Raw genomic sequence first — 25,538 nt, forward strand, 5'->3', positions numbered from 1 at the left:
TATAAATTTGTTATATATTTTTGGGCCTATATTACTACTATGATTAAATACTGTAACAGTGTTGCATTTTGGTTCAAACAATCTTAAAGAATTCATACCTTTTGTTTCATAACTATGAGAATACAATTCAAAATTATTTCAATTTTTATGTATGAATTTTATTAATACAATATAATAAATTTGTCTTACGTTAAGTACATTAAAGTCTATAAACTAATTTTGAGATGGAAAATCAATAGGTTTATGAACACATATTTTAATTATTATTTTCTTCTGTAATAAATAAAGTGGATTAAAATTGGATTTAAATGAGCTACCCCATCCTATAATTCCATACATAATTACCGATTGAAATAAAGTTAAATATATTGTACGTAATAAACTGATTGACAAGTAATTCCTCAATAAAACAAAATAATATACTATTTTACGTAATTTATTACAAAGGTAATTAATGTGTTGGTTCCATTTTAAATGATTATGCCTAAAATTATGCCTAAATACTTAACTTCAGAGGATTCTTTAATAATCGGACATTTACACTGTATAAGACAACAATCAGAATTATGTAATTTAATACTTAATATAGATGTAGGAGGTTTGTTACATTTTTCAGATAATGAGAATGGAATAATGATGGTTTTATTTTCGTTGATAGAAAGATCATTTATGTCAAACCATTTGTTTATTACTTTAAGTCCATTATTTCAATTATTATATGCATCATGCCAGGTTGTAAAGTAAGTTTCAGCTAGTTTGTTTTAGCGTCCTGTTTTAAAATTATGAAAATAATTTAACACTAAATTCATGATTTCGTCACAGAAAACAGTACAAAACATCCGAAAAACTGTGTCCGTAAAATTTCCACAACTGAAACTTCGAATGAGAGCGATGCAAATAGCATGGTATATGTAGTGTCCACTGACAACTTGGAAGAAGAAACTGAGCCTGAAGTCCAGCATACACCAGATTGCGTTCCTTTCAGCGAAGAGGATAAAGTTACTGGAAGCCTTGTTGTTGTCGCTTACGAGGGAAAACATTATTTGGGAACAATAACTAAAATCAGTAAGAGATGTACGTTAGTTAATGAAATGGAACCGACGGAAAAACACTGGAGATGGCCTGCAGAAAATGACGAAATTTGAATGTACGATGAGTTGTCCGAAGCAAATGGTACTAGTAATTCTCTTCCTAATTTTTTTTTGTCCCAGAGAAACTTAGTCCCTTCTTTTTTATGTCCAATGTTTTAGTCCCAATCGCCTGTATGTCCCAAGCTGAAGTTAAGGGAATTTGCACGAGTATATTTTATGAAATTCTGATTAAAAAAAAACGAATAATTTAGAAATTATTTAAAAGTGTACTACCTTTATTAAACTTGGCACATTATTCCGGACGCAAATCTGAAAATCTCATCAGTCAACACTAGACAGCGGAAAAAAGTCAAATAAAAGTCATGTTTACGGTTTACAAGTACTGTACGCATAGACTATGGCATGAGGTGTGCACGCTTCCCAAGTAGGTAGCTACAACACGGTACCGTCCGCAGAGAGCACCACACGAACACCGAAAACAACTGCCACTCTGCGTTCTCCAACAGTCCTCATTCGTACGTGAACAGAGAAAACTGAGATACGTAAGCATATTAGCCATTTGTGTTCAGTGAAGTGATCATAATGCCGAAGACAGATGTTAAAAATATAGAGCGTATTCTTTAATACAAGAATATGGTGTCCACATTTTTAATAGTGATACTGGTGAAACAATTAAGTGTAGGTTATGTATGTGTGCATTAAAAAAGATAAAACAATTGATAGAACATCACTGTAATACACAGAAACACATGAAAAATGTTGCTCGTATGTTAGAAGAAAATAAGCGTTCAAGTTCAAATTCCGCTTCATATATGAAATATGACTTTTGCCAGGATTTGTATCGAATGATGATAAGTTGCAGTATTCCATTCAAAAAGCTGAAGAATCCTCACATTAGAGGGTTTATAGAAGAGTACACAAAATATGCCATTACAATAGTTATATCAACGTAAACCAATATTCAGTGATTATTTCGTGTGTCAATTTACATTTCCCCCGGCCTATACCTGCACGCGCCTCTAGTGTACCTACTGTGCTTACGTAAACAACCACCCTCTGACGAGGCAAATTAGTCGTGTTGTAGTTACCTTCACATCCGAATGACTTTTTTTTTCCGCTGCCTAGTCATCACATATCCAGTACGAACAGCACTTAATCTTCCCATCTGGCCCCTTGTTGAAAACACGAACAATTTGCTTCTATTGCCAAACCGTAGAAGCCATTCGCGACCATCCGTGTCAGATTAAAACCTATCGGGAATATACAAATCTGGCTTTCAGGTAGTAGCTCCCTTGAATAATTTCAAGGAAAAAATTGTTCCGGGGCCGGTTATCGATCCCGGGACCCTTCGCTTAGCGCGCGAACGCTCTACCGACTGAGCTACCCCAGGAACTATACACGATACCTTATCAAACCTGTAGCGTACTTAGGTTGGACGATAAATGTGCTTGCCGCACTCTTCGTACAATGCGACGCATGGTTCCTACCTTGGAAAGTTCCAAGTAGACCTACGTTTCTCTTGATATGAAATTTAGGCTACGTGTCTATTTATTAATGATGTACTTTTACCTGATGATGAAGCTCCTTCCCTAATGCTTGAAACGACCCCAATCTGGAACATGTGTGAGCTCTTTTTCATACAGTACCTCTAAGATACGAGTATCTGCAGCCAAATATAATCGACCTGAACACTGTTATTTCTTCTCACATCTCCATTCGATTTTAACATCTCTTTTCCTATGTTTTGTGTGTTAGAACCCTTTGTAAATGAGTTAGAGTTTCCCCTTTTTAGACGTAGTCAGCCTTGGCCGATCCATTTACAGATAATTTTGTAATTTACACTTACAATTGAATCGCTCATTTCAGAAACCAGTCAAACGCCAAAACAAGAAAAAATGAGTTAATGGCGGCATAATGTTCTTTGAGAGTATACGTACATTTTAGTGCTGAAAACAGTCAAATGCTGTCCTCCTGTAACGGCTAGACATTACGTTGAATTTTGTGTTTAGGTCAGAAACCAGTCAAGCGACAGCGCTTGGCTGCTTTCTGCAGTAAACCTGGGGGTACATTTTGTGTTCGTAGTTTTCTGACCAACTGATTGACAAAGTGTTTTGTGATTAGCGTAGTGTTTTTCAAATAATAACAATAGACCTACATATATCGTATTGAAATGTCTCAAAGTTCAGAAGACGAACCTATACCTAAAAGGAAACGAGAAGGGTAAACAAAAACGCTTATAAACGTAATACCATTCGCAATGCAAGGATAAAAAGAAGAAGACTACGTTTCTTATTCTGGCAGGAAAGTACCTCCGAAAACCAAGCCTGACATTCTCACTTGTAAGTTTAATTCCAAATGTTATTTAAACATTAATGAGGAAGTGATAAATGAAACATGAAGGTGTTTTCATTCTTTTGAAAATAAAAATTCTCCAGATACCTACATTCAGACTTTGGTTGAGGTTACTGAAGTTAAGCGTATACGTATAAAACAAGGTCGAGAACAAGAGTTAGGCAATGAAAATGTTAATGAAGACACTTTTAAAAGGTCTCATTCTTAGAATTATAATTTAAGGACTGGTGGTGTACTGAAACATGTTTGCAAGAATGTGTTTATGAAAATCCATGGTATTTCACATAACAGATTAGAGAAAATTTGTAATTTATTGCTTGAAAATACTACCCCTGAAGACATTACACATTTCCTTTAAAAATATGAGTTTTATAACAAAATCCTAAACAATTCGAGAATTATTCCATAAAAATACGTTTGCACCACTCATTCATTGCAGAAACCAGTTAGGTGAAAAACTTTTTCGTACATATTTTTTTACAGCTAAGTTAAAACGCACAAAATATTTTCCTTACAGAAAAAGTATTGAAATATGTACTACTTTCAGCAAAAAATATTAACACCACTATCAAACCATTTAGTCTGGTGCTAGACAGGTCCCCCCCCCCCCTACAATTGGTTAACTTGGCGCTTGACTGGTTTCTGAAATAAGCAATTCAATTCAGAAAGCTATTGATTTGTAATGTTATAGCAACGACAACAAGCACTGTATTTTTAACTGACAATGTTGCTTGAATTCTGAGAATACTCTAACCATAACTTATAGGTTTCTCGTTATATTTCGTAACTAATTAAATGTGGGACAAAATATTTGGGACAAAAGTGTCTCGCTTTGGTCCCAGTCGCGTGGTACGAACATAAATTTAGTACGAAAACTGTTTGTGACAAAATAATTCCGGGGACATTATTGACCTGGGACGAAGCGCTCGGGACGAAAAGTCGCACTACGATGAAATTTGGTATGAAGACAAGGAGATCGTTTGTAAGATAAATTTTCCTTAGCAGAGGGGCAAGCGAGCAATTTTTGATGTACCAGAAGTAACTGGGATCTTTTCAAAGCAATGAGTAATGAAATTAGGAACTGCTTTGAAGTGCTTCTTTTTGTTGTTTTTAGCGGAGTTTCTACACTAATTTCTATAAAAAAAAGTTTATATATAAGGTCTAACATAATAATTAAATGTATTGATGATATTGTACCATCGAAAAGAACTGAATTATTTGCTTCCTTTTATCCGTTAATGTTCCTAAGATAGTCATTTACAGGTACAACTTTGTTTGCAGATGTTGCAATACTAAAGAATGATAGCAGAAAACTGACTTCACGAAGTTGTCTTACGAAGGGGTGTAACATTGTGACACGTTATTTGTCAAATTCTAACTGTTCTAATGCAAATTAATAAATAAACATAATGACATTCAGAACACTAAAGGTATATACCGATATTCATAATTTATATTTAAATATATTTATATTTATAAAGCAGAAAATGTGTCGCAAAGTTGTACTGGTTTACAGTAGTATGTGTTGACTACTTAAGTCATGGAATTATGCAGACTATTGCTTTAAGTACCACCTCATATTTTATGCCTTATTTGTTTTTCACTTTCGCGAGGCCCTCAAAATAATAGATTTGAGGATTAGAACAATAGATCTTAAAATGTCGCAGTGCTGGGTCGTAATGCCCCCACTAGAAAATGTATAATTCATTTCAATTTTCCCCGCCAAATATTCAGTTAATTAAATTCAATTCAATTTATTAAGCCATTAAAGATACAGCGATAGGCTTCGTCAAAATACATACATTTGAAAATACACATAATTGAAAACAGTAAACTTGAATTAGAATGACAACACAAAACATTTTGAAACTCTAAAATTAATGAATATTTGTAACTAAATGTAAATAACTTTATTTATTAAAAAACAATTTCGTATGAATTTATGTTAAGAAACTCATCTACAGAGTAGAAAGGATTAATTAAAAGCCAATTATAAAATCTAGTTTTGAAACTATTGGTTGGTATGGGCATCCATCCCGGATCCGGTGTGAAATACAACATTTCAAATGGTTAATGATACATACCATTTTTTGACAAAAGTTTATTATGTGCCCTACATTACCGTGACGAAAATGTATCTGACGAATCGGACGCATGACGAATGATTTCAAATCCCATGTTTATACATCTGTACAATGAGAAACCTATCATCGCAAATATCTGGTGATCATATTTTATGTAGCTGTAATGACTTGACTTGTTGAGCAATATATGATTTAATTGTGTATGACCGAATAATAAGCGAGTGTTTCTATTGGAAAGTATTGGAAGGTATTCATTATTTCTATTAATTTTACTACAGACAAGAGACTTCCGCACATTCCATTGCATTAATTCCATCCTGGGAACATTCCGCATTCGTTCTAGTTGCGCAAAGGCATTGTGAGGTGAGCAGACTTCGAACGACGTCTATTTTCTGGGTTACATCTGTAGTTCCAATTGTGCGTTTCCTGTTACGTGAGGAGAAACAAAGGTAGTAAGGAATCGTCTCTTCTTCCCACAGCCATATCATCTTCGGAGAAATTAATTTAGCCTCCAGGAAGACAAAAAACACAATTTCTATTGACTCATGTGTCGTAAGAAATTTAGTTTTATAGTGCAGGAAGACATTGATTAGTGTTGTTATGTAGTGACAGGAAGATATTGTACATGGGTTTCTACAATGACATTTGCTCTTTGATACAGCGGATCTAGAGGTTTCAAGCGAAAGGTATAGCAATAAAAAAATCGGAAATGCACCCACTGCAACACTTTCTCTATTCATTATAATTAACATGCAGAAAATAAGTAAGACCTGTTGTAAGTAGACTCCAAAACTTAACTTTCCTCAACAAAATCTGTAAAGTAAGTAACTAATAAAGACATTTCTAAATAGGCTACTGCATTATATTTTATCATACATACATTGATTCATTAATTCATTCATAGTCTTCTCCCCAAGGGTAGGTCTTTCACTGCAAACCCAGTATTCTCCAGTCTTTGCCATTGCTATACTCCTTTTGACTTCTTAGCAGCAGCTCATGTCACTGTTTATAGTACACCTCAAGTATTTGAAGTTGTTCACTTGCTGTACTGTCTCATTTAGAATTGGCAATTTTACCTTCTTTACTTTTCTTCCTATGACTTTTCTTCATCTGTTATTTTCTTCTGTCTCAAACTTTTCTCCCGTTCATCACTCCTTCAGTAGGCAGTTTTTTCTTAGCCCGTAGCCATCCAATTCATTCTTTTCTTTCTCATCAGTTTCTTCACCTACTCTTTCCAACACAGATTCATTTCTTATTCTGTCTGTCAGTTTCATACATTCCAGTCTTCTTCATATCAACATTTCAAATTCTTCTAGTCGTTTCTCTTCACTTCGTCGTAATGTTCATTTTGCTGCTTCGTATAATGTCACACTCCACACAAAGCACTTCACAGGTCTCTCTTCCTTAATTCTTTTTCCTGGTGTCCGCAGAAGATTCTTATTTATTCTATTACAAGCTTCCTTTGCCATTGCTATACTCCTTTACACCTCCTGGCAGCAGCTCATGTTGCTGCTTATTTTTGTATACTACACTCTAAGTATCTGAAGCCGTCCACTTGTTCCATTGCCTCATTTTGAATTCGCATATTTATGTTCTTCCTGTTTCTTCCGTTAAGCCTTGTGTTCGTTTCGTTTACATTTATCTTCATTCCATACTACTCACAGCTCCTGTAGTTTATCCCTTAGTATCATCTCCTCTTCTGCTAACAATGCCATATCATCAGCAAATCTTATGCACTTTAGTCTTCTTCCTCCTGTCACCATGTTCTGAAAACAGTTCTTCACTAAATCCTCCAAGTACATGTTGAAAAGGATAAGTAATGAATAAGATAATGTGATAAAAATTATCACATTTGTGTTATTCAACAATACCTATTCTAAATTTCGCTTTATTTCTATACTTTTGCTGCACTATAAATATGGTGTAAGTAATACTTATTAAGCATATACAATTTATGTGTACATTACATACGCTAATATGAACATAGATGTGTGTTCATTTTGCTGTGTTTGTTTTGTTGATTTTAAGAAGTGGCCTATCGTGAAACAAGAACTAGACCCTACAAAATATCTAAACAAAAGAAACTATTGAATAAAAAAATCCACTTTCACAATGGGTAATTTATGAATTTAACCTATTACTGTTATTTCATCACCTGAATTTATATATGTATGAAAACAGATACAATTTTCAGTATTATCTCAACAGAAAAAACATAGTTTCAATTGGCATAGATCTATTCACCCTTTTCTTAGGAAATGTATTTGGACTTACAGCTGTTCTTATTTAACAAAATTATTGTTGTTTTCTATTCACAAAAATGTTCAAATAGCATTAGAAGGGTTTCGTAAGGCAGATACAAGTAACATAGAACAAGTAAATTGTGAGTTTTGTACTATTTCTAACAAAAGTGTATAAAAATATGTTAACAAAAAGGTGACAGGAGATTTATAGAATTCCTGTGATTGCGTGAAACTTTTAACTTCTTAATTTGGTGTTATTGTGATTTTTAGATGTTTAAGGAATTGGTTCTTGCTTATAACGATTGTGAATATGATTGAAATCGAAATAAATTTAATGCAATTATGTGTTGTATTGTTAACGATTATTTTTCCTTTATTTTTGTTTAATATATACAGTGGGTGATCAAATTATTAGGGACACTTGGTAAAAGTAGGAATTTCATCTTCAAATTCACATAAAACACAAGTAATTTGAATTTTCTCAACTGGAAAAGCTTTATTACTCTAAATAGTGTTTCATAAACAATATTATTACATTTTTAATTGTGTAATAATGAATATGGAATGAAATAAACAAGAAAACTAATATTTTGTCACACATCCCTTTTGCAGCAATTACCATTTTAACTCTCTTTGGCATACTAGAAATGCATTGTAGACAATTGTTTTTAATTTCTTGGCTGTGATGCCACATATTGATCAGTTTTTCTATTAAATATTGTTTACTTGTAATAATTTCTGAATGAATTTGCCTCTTCATTAGCTCCCAAATATTTTCAATCGGATTAAGGTCCGGAGAGTTACCAGGCCAATCCAGAACCCTAATTTTGTTACCTTATTTGCCTTGTGACAGGGCGCAGAGTCGTGCATGAACACAAAATAACCATCTGGAAACCATTCACGGACTTGTGAAAGAAGCCGTTCCTTCAGAACCTTTATGTATTGATATTGTCTCATCATTCCTTGAACAAAATACAGGCGACCAGTTCCATGACCACTAATCATAGACCACACCATGATGCTTAGAGGATGTTTAACAGTCTTCTACATAGAAAGGCGCCAATGAGAGATGCTGGAATCAACATATCTTCTATGACAACCCGTCGGAGGATCAAAGAGTTAGGGTTTTCATGTCGCATTCCAACCAAGAAACCATTCCTGAAACCATACATGGTGAAGAAGCGTCTCTCTTGGGCAAAGCAGCATCAATCTTGGACTGTGGATGATTGCAAAAAGTGAGTTGTTTGTCATTTACATGATTTCTTTGGTAGTCACAATTTTACTTTGTGCAAATGTGTTTTATGTAGGCCTACTGTTTATTTTTTTTTCAGGTGTGTTTTTCAGATGAATCTACCATATAGATACTTGCTGACAAATCTGTGTTCGTTAGAAGGCGAAAGGTGAAAAGTACAATAATGACTGTATTATGAAGACTGTTAAACATCCTCGAAGCCTCATAGTATGGTCTGTGATTACTGGTCATGGTCGTCTGTATTTTGTTCAAGGAATGATGAGACAATATCAATACATAAAGATTCTGAAGGAAAGGCTTCTTCCACAAGCCCGTAAATGGTTTCCAGATGGTGATTTTGTGTTCATGCATGACTCTGCGTCCTGTCACAAGGCAAATAAGGTGACAAAATTCCTGTCTGACAACAAAATTAAGGTTCTGGATTGGCCTGGTAACTCTCCGGACCTTAATCCGATTGAAAATATTTGGGAGCTAATGAAGAGGCAAATTCATTTAGAAATTATTACAAATAAACAATATTTAATAGAAAAACTGATCAATGTGTGGCATCACGGCCAAGAAATTAAAAACAATTGTCTACAATGCATTTCTAGTATGCCAAAGAGAGTTAAAATGGTAATTGCTGCAAAAGGGATGTGTGACAAAATATTAGTTTTCTTGTTTATTTCATTCCATATTCATTATTACACAATTAAAAATGTAATAATATTGTTTATGAAACACTATTTAGAGTAATAAAGCTTTTCCAGTTGAGAAAGTCCAAATTATTTGTGTTTTATGTGAATTTTAAGATGAAATTCCTACTTTTACCAAGTGTCCCTAATAATTTGATCACCCACTGTACAAGGTGTAAACGATATAAACTGCCAAAGAATATTGGGGATAGAGCATAAATTGCTGAACAAAAACGTCTAATAAAATTCTTCTGTAACTTTTATAATATCTCCAGAAAAAATGTTATCTGTGAGTCTAATGTTTTTTTTTTAAATGATAGTAGACCGTCATTATTTATTTCGATCTACCACGTATAGTAGTGGCAAAAAAAAACCGGACCGACCCTTGTAGCTGATTTCAGAGCCTTGTTCACAGTGACATCACGATAGATTGGTAACTAAGACTTTCGTGGTTCGAATCCTGCCTGGGAAGGAAACTTTTTTTTTTTTTTCCCCTTATTCAAATTTATTCCCAATACTTTTCGATTGCAGCGATATTTTACCACTTAATTAACTTATTATTTCCAAAACATGACTTTTACCAGCTTATTTTCTAATGGCTTTCTAAATGGGCTACGTCAGCAGTCGAAACTACAACAATTTCAATAGGTTACTCGATATCTTGTGAATGCGGGCGTGGCATGCGCAGTGGCTCATTTCGGGGACTTCGATTATTCCGTCGGTCAGTTTTTTTTTTTTTTTGCTACCACTGTACATTGCAACTGTGGTGATGTACTTGTTTACAAATTTGGGTACTTTGTTGCCTCTCTCTTGTGGTGGTGTTAGCGTGTGTTGGACGAAATGTCATTGGCAATGACGTTCACACTTAATCGAACAGTAAATATTAAATTACTGTTAATACTGAAACATGATATTTTATGAATTAAAAAACAAAAATTATAGAGAAAACGAAATTTCACTACACATCATGTTTAGTAGACCGAGATGTACAGTATGTATAATTTGGCACTTTATATCGTTTACACTCTGTTCAGATATTTACAGTGGACTTATTGTGTTTCATCTGAATTGTTTTATTGGATAAGTGTTAGTACGGGTCTAAAATAAGGGAAGTAAGAAATACATAGTAATTAATGCATGAAAGTAAGTCTATCTCTTTAGCAATCGCCATATTACTGTAAGAGTCTGATCTTGTTGTTTTTATTTTTGGATTTTTTCCTGCGAAATTCTGTTAGCTTCCATATTGCAACATTACTTTTATCAACATTATCATTACTTACACTCGATGGATTTGGTCATTTTAGTGGTTAGTTGAATTTATTAATACATAAGAAATAAATTAAAAAGATCATTTCATTTGCTCCCGTGCTCCCTTTGTCAAAATGGACTCGTCCAACTGTTACAGTGGGCATACCTCGTTGACATTGCTAAGCAAGTGCTGTCAGAATAATGTGTAGTAATTCGATACCGTTGCTAAGCAATGGTATGACGTAAATCGTTGTCGTTGCTAAGTAAGTAGTCAGATGTTGAAACTTCCGTAAGGTTTTCGCCATTTGATCTTCGAGTATAAATGTTTCACTTCAAAATCCTTTTCTTGAGTCTCTCATTTTGGCACTTACAGCTTTTTCATGCCAGGTCATCAATTATCGGATTGTGTACAGATATTACTTAACTGTTTGAAAAATTACTGTAATTAGATATGAGTCTGCAATACTATGCAATATCGTACATACACAAAATTACTGAAATTCCATAAATTTGTAATTTTTACAAATGAACTTCCTTCTGTTGAGCAATAATGAAATAAATACGATTCTTCAGCTGATAAAAGCAAAAATTTTGTTTTAAGTCCTTCCAGATCAAAATGTCCTAAGTTTAAACTCGTAAAACTTTATGTATAAGCTAAATTTTTGTTTTTATCACGAATTTATTCGAAATTAGTGTTTTTCCAGAGACATTTTTATTTGTTCTATGAAATTTTAATCTAAAGTGCTAAAAATATATATTTATCGGAAGTAGAATAAATATATGCGTGAATTAATACTTTGGTGAAGCTAAATTCCCTACCTCCTGTACTCATGACAAAGCATGGCAGGAATTGAAGTTAACTGGATTTACGCTTTTGTTTTAATTAGTGGAATTTTCTTAAAATTGTGATTAAAATGTAATTTATTTTGCATTGCTATGTATGTACAATGTTTTGAATTCATATTCAAACTCATTTTCAATACAGAATTTTGAATGTAATAGACCTCGTTTCATGCTTCGAGTGGCTTTATTTTTTAAAATATAAAGCAGAAATAGCCTGAATGTTTTCTGGTGCGTAGGCCTATTAGTCCATACGTATTATTCACACACAGTGTGGGGGACTTTTAGACAAATTTATCTACACAACAGGTAAATGCCTGTAGAAAACAATAAGTTTTGTTAAAATGTACAAAGATTCTTGAGGATCCCTTGGTGATACAGAGTTCTAATCGGTGTAATTATATTCAGTAATTTATTTTGCACGACTAGAACGAAAAAAATATATTTTCAAAAGCGAAATGGAACCGAAATTAATCAAATTTTTGTGCCGAAATTTAAGGATTGTTTTCACCATAAAAAAGAACCCCTAATTATCACATAAATTGCGCAAAACTCTTTACTGGCACCAGATTGTTGACGGCCGCGTTTTTTGTCTTACTGCAGATTCGCCTTTGTACCTATATTTTATTGCAATATAAATATTGATTCAGGCTGTAATTCACATCTACAACTCATTTATGCTAATGTGAACATGGCTGTGTAAACTAGAAAGTCCTTTACAAGCTGGAGACTTTTGACACCTGACTGACGCTGCATAAAACACACGTTAAGATATCAGTCGTTCATATTGTCGAACGTATTGAGGATGCTATCAGAGATATAAAGTCGACAGAGATTTGACTTTCCTTTAAGTGGAATGCATGTTTCCACAGCAATGCACGGAGTGGGAATGTATTTCAAATGTACGTTCTTGAGAGGACAATGCTGGTAGGAATGTTGTACAACAAGGAAGCCCTGGGCGGACACGTTTCACATAGCCTGGACCTGTCAAGGCGGTCTCGCTCGCATCCTCGACTGCATATCACGTCTACCTTCTAATATTATCGATGTACCAAGAGAAATTACTAAATTTACATACCACTGTCGGTGTAGATAAAAATGTTATAGTACAGTTTCTCAGATAATTTACATGAGACGTTTGGTACGACCGGTGTTAAATAAAAAAAAAATCAACGAAACCGGTGCATTAATTGAAATTAATTGAAGACTTGAAGTAAATAACCGTCTAAGTGTCATTTTCATAAAAATTGTGTTTCTACTGGAATAAAAGTTTATATAACTATAGCATAAATAAAAATTTAAGTACAGACTCATTTCTTTACTGTTTTATTGGGTGTTTATAGTTAGTGGAACGTGGTGTGATTATAGCCTCAACATGTAGTACCTAGTCTTCAATTTTTGAAGACATATAAAAACGCAGAAAAAAATAAAAGTCATATTAACTGTTAATATTGACCAATTTTAAGTAAAAAAAAAAAAATGGTGAAACACGTAAAATCCCACTAAAACAGTTGAACACATAACTTCGAGCGGACCTCTAATATGAGACTGGAACGGACCAATCTGTGGCCCAACTTTTTGGAATCTACATGATCATGTATGTATGTATGTATGTATGTATGTATGTATGTATGTATGTATGTAATAGCAATGCAATTCGGTATACTCAAGATGGCAGTGACATTTATAATATACAATAACATCACAATAATTATATTAGTGAAATAACATAATTAGCTACAGCAATAAAATAACGTTTAAAGTTGTTTTATTATAAATAAATAATTGTAATAAACCTAGTACCTATTAAACTATAAAGCATACTATGCAAAAGTAAACCTAACTTATAAGTAGGGCTGAAAAATGTATTGGTTAAAGGTTACACAGCATCGTACGTATAGCTCTGTGTTTACAAAATGCTTGTACAGTCCGCTCCGTATGTATGAACTCGTAACAGAATTAACACTTACAGCATTACTTATGTTTCATATTAATTAACTGGCAACAAAAATGTTAAATTCACAAAAAAAAACATCATTATCAATTAAGTCAAACACATTTCCCCCATGTTCTGAATTCAGTCCTCCTATTATCTGTTCGTTGTTGGATTTTTGTTTCGGCATTCTGATACAGCCTCACGTCACTTAAGCAGGTCTACTATTGAGGAGAGTCAGATGTTCACTCTCTCTGCTCCTTCAGACAGTAGAGACAACCGACAACGTGACACATTTTGTAAACAATGTGTATAGAAAGTATTTACTACCTTGATACCAATATTTTCTTCAGGCCTACTTCTAAGTAAACCTATTTCTTTTGAACCCATACATTAAAAACTTAAGTAATTACAAATCACCTTCATTAATTACATGCCAACTTAATTAATTATATAATACAGCTTAAATAATTACATTCCACCTACATTACTGCTAAATCTCAGTCTAATCTTTTCATCCTTTCCTCAAATGTATTGATTTTGATAGGATGACCCTGACCAATAGCCGCAGGTAAACTGTTTCATTCAACTATTGTGCGGTTTACAAAGGAAAATTTTGCCACGTCTGTTCTTTGATTTCTGCATTTAAATTTATTTCATAATATGATTAATAAAGAAGTGTATGTGGTATTTGTGGACCTAGAAAAGGCTTTTGACAGAGTGGATTGGATTAAACTGATGGGGAGCCTCAAGAAAATTTGCGTGGATTGGAAAGAGAGAAGGCTTTTCAGTAACCTTTATATGAAACAAAGAGTCAAAGTCAGGATAGGAGAAGACATGTCAGAAGGAAGTGAAATAGGGAGAGAAGTACGACAAGGATGTCCTTTATCACCTACCTCTACTTGGAGGATTTAATGATTAACTGTTTTCAGAACATGGAAGGAGTGATAGTAGGAGGAAGAAGAATAAATTGTATGAGATTTGCTGATGATATGACGGTGTTAGCAGAAGAGGAGATGATACTACGAGATATGCTATTAGAGCTAAATGACAGCTGTGAGCAGTATGGGATGAAGATAAATGCCAACAAGACGAAGACCGTTGTCATACGAAGAAAAGTAAAGAAGATAAACTTGCGAATTCTAAATGAAGCAGTAGAGCAAGTGGACAGCTTCAAATACTTGGGGTGTACTAGCCTATTAGCAATGATAGAGGAAGCTTGGAATAGAAAAAAGAGCATCTTCTGCGAACCTCTGGAGAAAGAACTAAGGAAGAGATTAGTGAAGTGCTTTGTGTGAAGTGTCGCATTGTATGGGGCAGAAACATTAACATTACGACGAAGTGAAGAGAAGCGACTGAAAGTATTTGAAATGTGGATATGGAGAAGAATGGAGCGTGTGAAATGGACAGACAGAATAATAAATTAATCTGTGTTGGAAAGAGTGGGTGAGGAAAGAATGATGCTGGAACTGATCAGAAAGACAAAAAGGAATTGGCTCGGTCACTGATTGAGAAGAAATTGCCTTCTGAAGGATGCACTGGAAGGAATGGTGAACGGGACAAGAGTTCGGGGCATAAGAAGGTATCATACGATAGACGACATTAAAAATATATGGATCTATGTGGAGGTAAAGGGGAAGGCAGAAAATAGGAAAGACTGGACAATGCTGGGTTTGCAGTGGAAGACCTGCCCTTGGGCAAACATTATGAATGAATGATCAGCCCTACCTAAGTATGATGTTGTCACTAATCTAGCATTGATGTCGGTCCATGCTTTGTGTTCCATTTGTGTCTTAAACAATGATGATGATGACAATGAATTTTATATTATATTCAATTTTAATGAAGAACAAGAGGTATGCACATTTTTAAGAAAACTCAACCAAATTGACAATCTGTTTCTTAGTGAACTGTGAGTGGAATAGAAGTGAAATTCAGAGAACATGAACTAAAATAATGTGTTACTTTTTTAAAAACCCTATAAGTCTATGACTGCCAACTTTTTATGCATCTACAGTAAAAATATTAGCAGATCTATGGACCCTGCAAATCCCCTTAAGAGGGTCTCTTCAGGTAGAAATAACGCCGATTCAAGGGTTGATATATTGATTACATTACGTAATAAGACATGCATTTGAGCCTAATGTGGCAGAATGAGAATACTAAGAAGAGGAAGAGGAGGAGAATAAATCAATACAAATGAAACCGTTGAAATAGTCTTTCTATGAGTACAACTATCTCTTACTGAACTCAGATGCACGAGATAAGAAAGTTGCACGTGTTCTGTAACTGGAAAGATGCCCAGGTTAACAGATTTTTTTATCTTATTTATAGCAATGTCTTCACGGCAACAAACTAGAATGTGAAGCATGTGGTATTATACAGCGGGAAAGTTCCCTCAGGTGTTTGGTCGCGATGCGGCACACGTTTCGATTTGCTTCCGACTTGACTCGAAGAGAACGCACTGCTTGTGAATGGCATAAACGCAAAAAGGAAGTCGTGGGTGGAGAATATGTGATGTGATTGGATTAAGGGAAAGTTCAAGTAGAATTTTACTATGTATACTCTGCAGTTTATTGAACAAAGAAGCGTTGTAAACTATGTTTGGTTAGCTGGCTGGGAAAGTCTCTTTCCCCGAGATGTAAACAGTATTATGCCATACGGGAAATAGACGAATCTAAGATGTCAAGAGTTTTAAACTCCCATGATGAAAGTGTTGACTTCGTAATAGCAGGAACTGCTGATCTAAGATCATGATGGTAGTGTATTATGAAATAAAACACTAATAAACATATTTTCATTACTTCATTTCACGTTCAGAACGAAAGTCTATTTGGAGTCGTGTCATTTTCTTAGACATGTATCCAGTTGTATTCAACTTTGGATACGCCTACACTGAGGGTACTCGAAGGCATGCTTGGAGGTACATATAATTTTAAAACGCATATACAATACGTATTATTTCATGATAAAACGCTGATGATCCGGGTCAGATTCGGATACCTGAATGTAAGATCATGCAATATTGAAACGTTCCTTTATAAGGACGAGCAGAGTAGCAATATTAAATGTGTAATAAAAAAAAAGCTTCTAAAACAAATTGAGAGTAAGGGCGATAAAGGGGATATGTCCACTTTACTAATTTTTTAGGAAAACGATTTTAAATATAAGGTACCTAATAGATCTAACACTATGTATGTTTATTTTATTCTAATGACTTTTAGGTCAAATTGTTACAAATACTTCTCAAACTAGGGTTCATAGTTCGCTACTTTGAATAACCTAAAAAAAGGTTTGTTTTATAGAAAATGGACTTGTTTAGTCAACTGTCCGAAGACGGGTTTGAACCTCATAAGTAACACCAATAAGGCATCACTCATGAGGCAACTAGGTCAGGAGATAATGGGGTAGGATGGCCAGTTCCTTTCTCCCTCCAATGCATACACCACCGATTAGCTACATATTACACTAGTCAGACCCAGATGCATACAAACAATTTCTTCTTCTGCCACATACCGTGAGATGTACTGCCTGATAATAGATATACATATCAGCTAGAACCTCAATCAGAGATAAAAAAAATGGACTTATCCCCTTTATTTTCCTTACTCTTCAAATGTTTATTGTTTCTAAGTTCTAGCGTCCTTTACTCAACAATTTGCAGTAATGCTCGTTACGCTAATATTATTATGATCCTACAGTGAAGAGTGTCATTTGAACTGCATGTTTGTAAATAATGAAGAGCCACTTGGAATTTTCCAGGGTACAGTTTTTTATATAATTTTCAGAAATTAAGAAAGAAGGCTACACTCAAGATTGGAATACATTCCCTTATACACTGCCCCCGTCGTTTCTCCCGATTTTCCTTTAAAATTAAAGGAAAATCGGCTGGAAATATTCATTGACAGTTCACTAAAATTAAACTTAAAAAAATATCAATTTGCGACTTTTACGATGACTGCTCGCAAAGAGTTGAATGAGCTTTTGTGGTGTGTATTTGCCACAAATTTAGCAAAAATAAAATTGTCCGAATGATTGACACATCCTCCTATTCGTGCTGTTAATTAAATCTGAAATATGTAATATATATATATATATATATATATATATATATATATATATATAAATTAAATATAAAACCAAAAGATCAGACAACATATGCTTGACAGTACCTAAAGATACTACAAATGTAGCACATAATCACAGTAGCAACTTCGGCCCAAGGCTTCATAACGTGATATAAGCTAAATTTCAAACATACAGTTTGCTAATATTCCTTATTTAAAAAATCAATTGAAAAATTGCTGTTAACAGAGAGAAATTTTAAGTTCAATTATTTTGATATCTGTGTGTTTTCTACTTCTTTTTTCTTGTTCTTACTCTGCTATTTCATAAAATGGCTTAACATTATGTGGAATGCCCCCTGAGCAGGAGTATGTAACTTACTCTTTCTGGGGGTGCTAAAGTGTTTTTATTTATTTAAAATCAATATGTATCTTTGTTCTGGCAATAAATTATTATTATTATTATTATTATTATTATTATTATTATTATTATTATTATTATTATTATTATTATTATTATGTACTTATATTTATAGCCCTGGAATTGAATGAAACTTTATTTAACATTTTTAACTTAACCTATATTCAAAAATTATTAGCAACTCTATAATTAAGAACCAGAATTGATTCATCCACAACTGACATACTTAAGCCTAATAGTCTTCAACGCCAATATCACGTATCCATCGCCATACTTCCGGAAGGGGAGAATGCCATTCGAAGCATCATTTTTGCTCTAGGCTTCTAATTGACTGTTCTACAGTTGTTATACCTATATATTTACAAAGTTTATCCCTCTCAATGATTCTTTCAACTTACCTTTTCTGGTCATAGTTGCTGGGAACCATATTCGGTGAATACGGAAGATACTCTAGAATTTCCCAGTTCAACCTGTTAAGTAATTTAACCACTTGGGCAGCCACGTGACAACGAGCACCATTGCAAAGCACAATGGATCGAATATTCAAGAGATGTCGGCGCTTCAGGAGCATTGCTGGTCGTAAAGGATGTTCCAAAAAATGATTGCTATATGTAGGATCCCATCGCATTCCAATTGAAACAGGATGAGTGATTAAAGACTTCTTTTACATCTACATAACATGTTTAGCATTTTGGCATGTATTTTAATAAGTAGCTGGTTTTCCTCATATTTGCTAAACATATCCTTACAGCACTGCAAATAAGTCTTATTATTACAATCACTACGTATCTATAAAATATAAGAGACATTATCTTAGCTCTAGAGTCCTGCATTTGGTTATTTCGAATACAAGTTAGGTGTACATCGATCATACTAGCTTCGCTTGGAACCAGGAGCAACTTGTGAGTCAATAGTGCATTTTTCTTGCAGGCTCTTATACCGTATATTCACATCTATTTATTCGTGTACCTGTGACTGTAAGTCGGTGAACAACAGGAATAGTACAAAATACCATTTGAATTTAATAACAATATCAAAGTATTTATTTAAAAGCAGCTTAACTTATATGCAATAATATATATATATATATATATATATATATATATATATATATATATTACTAGAGATAGATAAAACTAAAAAAAAATTAAGAGTCAGTTCCTTTACTTTCAGACCCACTACATTTTTTCCAGACATGCGATGAGAAAACCATTCGAGCTAAGATAAAGATACATTTACTGAAATGATAACCAATATTAAATATATATACAATGTAAACACACGCTGTCAGAGACGCTCTGAAGCTATGTACGACAATATCTTGAAATGCGCAACAAATAGGGTTGCCAACTGTGGTAAATAAAATTACCGGCCATTTTACATACGCAAGTTTGGATGAACATATATAATATAATAAATACAGAATCTGCTATATGATATGAGTGGTGGTGGTAATGTTCATTATCAAGTACCAATTTCATGAAATGACATTCCATTATTTACGACAGTGATTGTGGTGTTGCAGTGCATTAATACTGAATTGTTATGACCGTGCATTTTCCACTTAAGACTTCTTAATGACAATGCAGATTGTCTCGTGGATTTCTGACTGCACGGTAACATTACGTTATTACTCAAGTATTGCCTAATCGAGTTTGGAAACATCCTTATATTATTACTTATTAATATTTGTTTACTTTTTAAACCCCTATCATTAATAAAAAATTCTTAATTATTCACAGATTGGAATTAAGTAGTTAGCTTGCACTGTTCCACTATTTTGTAAACCTTAAATTATTAGAGTTCCATTAAGAAAATGTAGTTTCCTTATACAGATTGATTCAAAAGTCCGGCGACATAGACAAACTGCGGTCGTTATTAGTGCAGATAAAAAAAAAAAAAAAAAAAAAAAAAAAAAAAAAAAAAAAAAAACAGAGGGGAAAGTTGTAGGAAATACGTAGTTTTCAATCTAATGTGCTTGAATTTTCAACATAGAATACGTGTACACGTTGAGGCTAGTTTTCCGCTAGTTCTGCCGGATTTTAGATATTTAATGTATCTGGTAAATTACAAAATGATGACAGCAGTGTTGCCAATACAAGTTCAGGGAAAACCGCCAAACAATAATGAAATTCCTCTGAATTCTTATGCTGTAAATGTAAATAAATGTTTCTTTGCACTGCGAGAAGTTCAATAACAGCTGAACTCTGCATGTCAAGTATTTTTCTCCGTTAAATGATAGGCGTCTAAAATCCGGTGGAACTAGCGGAAAAACTACTAATTTTGCAGCATTGGGACTGGCGGGTGTGTCGCACTAGTGTACAGCTTCAACGGTGTATTCTACGTTGAAAGTTCAGATTGAAAACTAGATCTTTCCCCTCTTTAAATTTTTCGCTAGTTGCACTAATAACGAAATTCGTCTGTGTCGCCGGACTTTTGAATCATCCTGTATAGGTCTATGTGATTCTGAACATTGTTACTTTAGGGAGGATTACTAATCTTGGCAGTAATAAGCAGCGCAACCCCTGGTCCTTTCACTATAGCGTAAATGTTTTTGAGTCACATTTTAATTTTAAAGATTTGGTAAAATTGCTATATTAACAACTTTCCTTTACATTACTTAATGACAGGTTTCAGCATGTGTCGGACATGTTCAGATTTCTAGTGAGGTCCTTGTTTGTTACTAGTTCCCTCTTTTCGTGTCTTGGTGGTGGGTGCGTTTATGATAGGTGGTGTTGTGTCAAATAGGGTGTATTCCGAGATTTAATTGTATGTTGAGAATATGTTGTGGATGTGTTTTTGTATGCTTTGTAGCCTATGTTTATATATTTCGTACTGTTATAGTGAGTTTATTCTCTGGCTATTCCGTTCAATATGTAGGATTGCCACTTGTCTTCCACCAACACCAACCACAAGTACAGCAACATAGAAACAGACATGGAATCCTACATATTGAACCGAAAAGCAAGGAGCTAAACTCACAAGAACAATACGAAATATACAGATAAAAAACATTGCACAATATATTCACAACACACAAATAAATTTCAAAACGCAGGTCACATTTGACACAATACTGTCATATACGCACCCACCACCAAGGCACCAAAAGAAGAAACCGGTAACAAGCAAAGAAATGTCAAGATGGCCGACATCAAGTCGAAACTAGTCATTAACTAAGGTAAATGACCATCTTACTTTCAATTAACACAGAAAGGTTATTTACATAACAAATGTACCAAAACTTTAGAGATAAGAGTGTTAAAAGTTGTGTAATCAAGATGTATATTTTATTTTATTTTTTATGGACACATTGTCACTCACTTTTTTAACATTTCTTTAGACGCAGCCATGTACAAACTAAGAAATACAATTAGAAATAAATTTTAGGATAGGGAAACTGAATTTAAATATACTGTAATACTATTCGCAGATGACAAAGTTTTCTTGGCACAGTTTGAAAAGAGTTACAGCTGTTCAGCAATTAAATCGTGTAGGCTTAACATATAGGCCTATTTCATATATCTTGTATTCAAGTGCCTAATTTATCAATATCTATTAATAAATCGAAAGCATCCTTTCAAAGGAGCTAAAATAATGCTGCTGTTTAGTCAACTATCCGAAGACAGGTCTGAACCTCTCAAGTGATACTAAGAAGGCACCATTTATGAGTCAACTAGGCCAGGAGATAATAGGGTATGGTGGCCAGTAATAGGCCCAAAATTTTACAACAGGTCTCTCATTTTTATTATCTTGGATCTATTATCTTCTATGAATATGATGATCTATTCAATAAACTAAATAAATTCCAATAGAGCTAAATGTACAGAACGATAAAACGTACAATTAAAAACAGGTCTAAAATGTTTTATTGCAGATGAATATTGATCGTTAAATGGCATGATTCTTCATTAAAGAAGAATGTTGGTCGTTGAATGTAATGATGATGAATGTGTTTCATTGCAGATGAATGTTGATCTTCGAAAGGAATGAATGATTGATGAATAAGTTTAGTTGTATATGAATGTTTGTCTTTCAGTGGAATGGTTGATGAAATTTGATCGTTGAATGGAATTATCGATGGATGTGCTTAATTACAGATAAGTTTTTACTTTTGAATGGAATGAGTGATGAGTGTGATTTACTGGAGATGAATGCTGATCGTTGAATGAGACAATGGATGGATTTCACTGTTTATGAATGTTGGTCGTTGAATGGACTGATGATGGATGTGTTTCATTGCAGATGAATCTGTTTAATTACATATTTTTTTACTTTTGAATGGAATGAGGGATGAGTGTGATTTACTGGAGATGAATGCTGATCGTTGAATGTGACGATGGATGAATTTCACTGTTTATGAATGTTGGTCGTTGAATGGACTGATGTTGATTGTGTTTCATTGCAGATGAATTTGCTTAATTAGAGATAAGTTTTGATTTTTAATGGAATGAGAGATGAATGTGATTTATTAGAGATGAATGCTGATCGTTGAATGAAACGATGGATGGATTTCATTGTTTATGAATGTTGGTCGTTGAATGGACTGATGATGGATGTGTTTCATTGCAGATGAATGTTGATCTTTGAATGGAATGGATGATTGATGAATATGTTTAATTAGGTATGAATGTTCATCTTTCAGTGGAATTGTTGATGAAATTTGATCGTTGGATGGAATTATCGATGAATGTGCTTAATTACAGATAAGTTTTTACTTTTGAATGGAATGAGTGATGAGTGTGATTTACTGGAGATGAATGCTGATCGTTGAATGAGACAATGGATGGATTTCACTGTTTATGAATGTTGGTCGTTGAATGGACTGATGATGGATGTGTTTCATTGCAGATGAATCTGTTTAATTACATATTTTTTTACTTTTGAATGGAATGAGGGATGAGTGTGATTTACTGGAGATGAATGCTGATCGTTGAATGTGACGATGGATGAATTTCACTGTTTATGAATGTTGGTCGTTGAATGGACTGATGTTGATTGTGTTTCATTGCAGATGAATTTGCTTAATTAGAGATAAGTTTTGATTTTTAATGGAATGAGAGATGAATGTGATTTATTAGAGATGAATGCTGATCGTTGAATGAAACGATGGATGGATTTCATTGTTTATGAATGTTGGTCGTTGAATGGACTGATGATGGATGTGTTTCATTGCAGATGAATGTTGATCTTTGAATGGAATGGATGATTGATGAATATGTTTAATTAGGTATGAATGTTCATCTTTCAGTGGAATTGTTGATGAATGTTGATTGTTGGATGGAATTATCGATGAATGTGGTTCATTTCGGGTAAATTTGATCTTTGAAGGTATGTATTTCGCTGTGGATAAATTGACGGATGAACAAACGCCTGGATGATAGACTATGGATTGTTGGAAGAATTAATTATGCCATGTATGGGCAGTTAGATGGAATAAGATAAGTAATATTTTTGGCTATATTACATTGTTGACACTCTGGTCGCGAACCACAGTTTGAGAAATTGTTCATCGCATTATTTTTATGACTTTTTTTTTATTGCTAGGTTGAAAGCTTTTCTTCTCCGAATCACTCTCCATGCTCCAGACAACATTGACGTGTTATTTGAATATAAATTAGAAAATCTTAAGCTTACCTGACACCTTGCCCTGGGATCGGCGTACATCTTATCTTTCTGTCGGTGTTCGTTGCAGGTGAATCCTGTCTCTGGAATGTGACTGTAGCTGGGATAGTCCTTCCCTTCAACTCCTGGTATCTTGGAACCCTCGGAGTGGTAGATGTGAGCAGGTGAGTGCCTAATTAATCGTCCATGATCACTGAAGTGTTCAAAGAATGCATCGAGGTCCGTTGACAGCGTCTGAGGACAAGAGGGAAACATTTTGTTTATACATCTTGTTCATCTGATTTTCCAGCAAATCAATTAATTTTAAAGTGACGTATTTCTGTAGAGAGAAACCCAGGTATCTTTATGAATTGTTGAATTTCCATAAGCCTTGTTTAGGTTTTCGCGACACTTTCATAAAAATACTCGAAACATTGAATAGCTACATTACTTTAGAATTTATTCTGGTTCTTTGGGTTATTGTTATTCTCGTGAAAGTTTATTTTATTAGCATCGATTTTATTTATATTTATTAATTTTGAATAATGATATCATTACATTTTGATTATAATTAATAAATGATTGAACTTATGTACAGTAGTTTAATATTTTTAAAATACTGATTTGTGTTACAGGATTCACTGTAGAATTCAGGAATACGTGGACAACTCATTTCATTTTAACGTTCCTAGAATGAACACAAACATCTATAAATTACTTACATCCAAAATGTAGAAGACGGATATTTTACTTGAAGCAAGTAAAGCGATAAGTTTGGAAGTAAATCCCTAAAAGACAAAGTATATGATTATGTCTCGTGACCAGAATATTGTACGAAATGAAAATATAAAAATTGGAAATTTATTCTTCGAAGAGGTGGAAGAATTCAAATATATTGGAGCAACAGTAACAAATGAGCTGATTAGAATGACAGTGGTGTAAGTCAATAAATTGAACAAACTGACATATGCCTAGATTTGTGTTTCTTTTTAGGTCCTCTATTTAGTGTGATAGTGATGTAGGCTAAGGCCCGTATTCACCAACGTCAGTAATATTTGCTATTATCTCAGATTTCTAAAACTCTGGTAATACCATTATCTCGGATAACGCTCAGTTCTATATTCACCACATAATATATTAACCTGGTTTTCAAAAACGGAGTTTTCGTTTCAGACTGCATTTGATAGTTAAATTTTTCATAACGACGCACGGAAAGCATAGAGGGAAACAATTGATTAACGCCATGCGCACTATAAATTCATTGTAAGAATAAACAAGTTTACGAGTGTATATAGGTTAGGTGTGCGAAAATAGTTTATCTACCGTAAGTTATGGCTAGTGTTGATCAGAAACGTAGAAAGAAACCTAATATGACATTTCAAGAGAAGGAATTGTTATTGGATTTGGTGGCAGAAAATATAAATGTGATAGAAAATAAAAAAACAGATGGTGTAACAACTCAAATGAAAAATGAACAGTGGCAAACAATTTCAATTAGTTTTAATTCGCAAGGAAACGGGCCTGTTCGGGATGCTACAAACTTGAGAAATGTTTGGGAAAACTTAAAGAAGGCTTCTAGAAAGGCATCGGCGGAAATCAAGATGGAAGCGTTGAAAACAGGTGGGGGCACAAGTAAGGTTATTACAATTGATCCTATCCTTGAAAGGGTAATAGAACTTATTCGGCCTTCAGTAGAGGGACTGAAAAACCCATACGACGGTGACAGTGAACC

The 25,538-nt window shown here is 33.9% G+C and overlaps 1 protein-coding gene across 1 annotated transcript in view; it reads right to left on the reverse strand.

The window, feature by feature from the left end:
* The window catches only part of LOC138703381 (uncharacterized), a 345,308-nt gene that overhangs the window by 50,117 nt on the left and 269,653 nt on the right, over nucleotides 1-25,538 (reverse strand). Inside the window, exon 3 of the mRNA XM_069831207.1 lies at nucleotides 23,840-24,061. Coding sequence (XP_069687308.1) covers nucleotides 23,840-24,061 — 222 coding nt within the window. The remainder of the gene's footprint in view (nucleotides 1-23,839; nucleotides 24,062-25,538) is intronic.

The sequence above is a fragment of the Periplaneta americana genome, chromosome 7 (assembly GCF_040183065.1).
Source record: "Periplaneta americana isolate PAMFEO1 chromosome 7, P.americana_PAMFEO1_priV1, whole genome shotgun sequence".
In the NCBI taxonomy this organism is placed as follows: Eukaryota; Metazoa; Arthropoda; class Insecta; order Blattodea; family Blattidae; genus Periplaneta; species Periplaneta americana.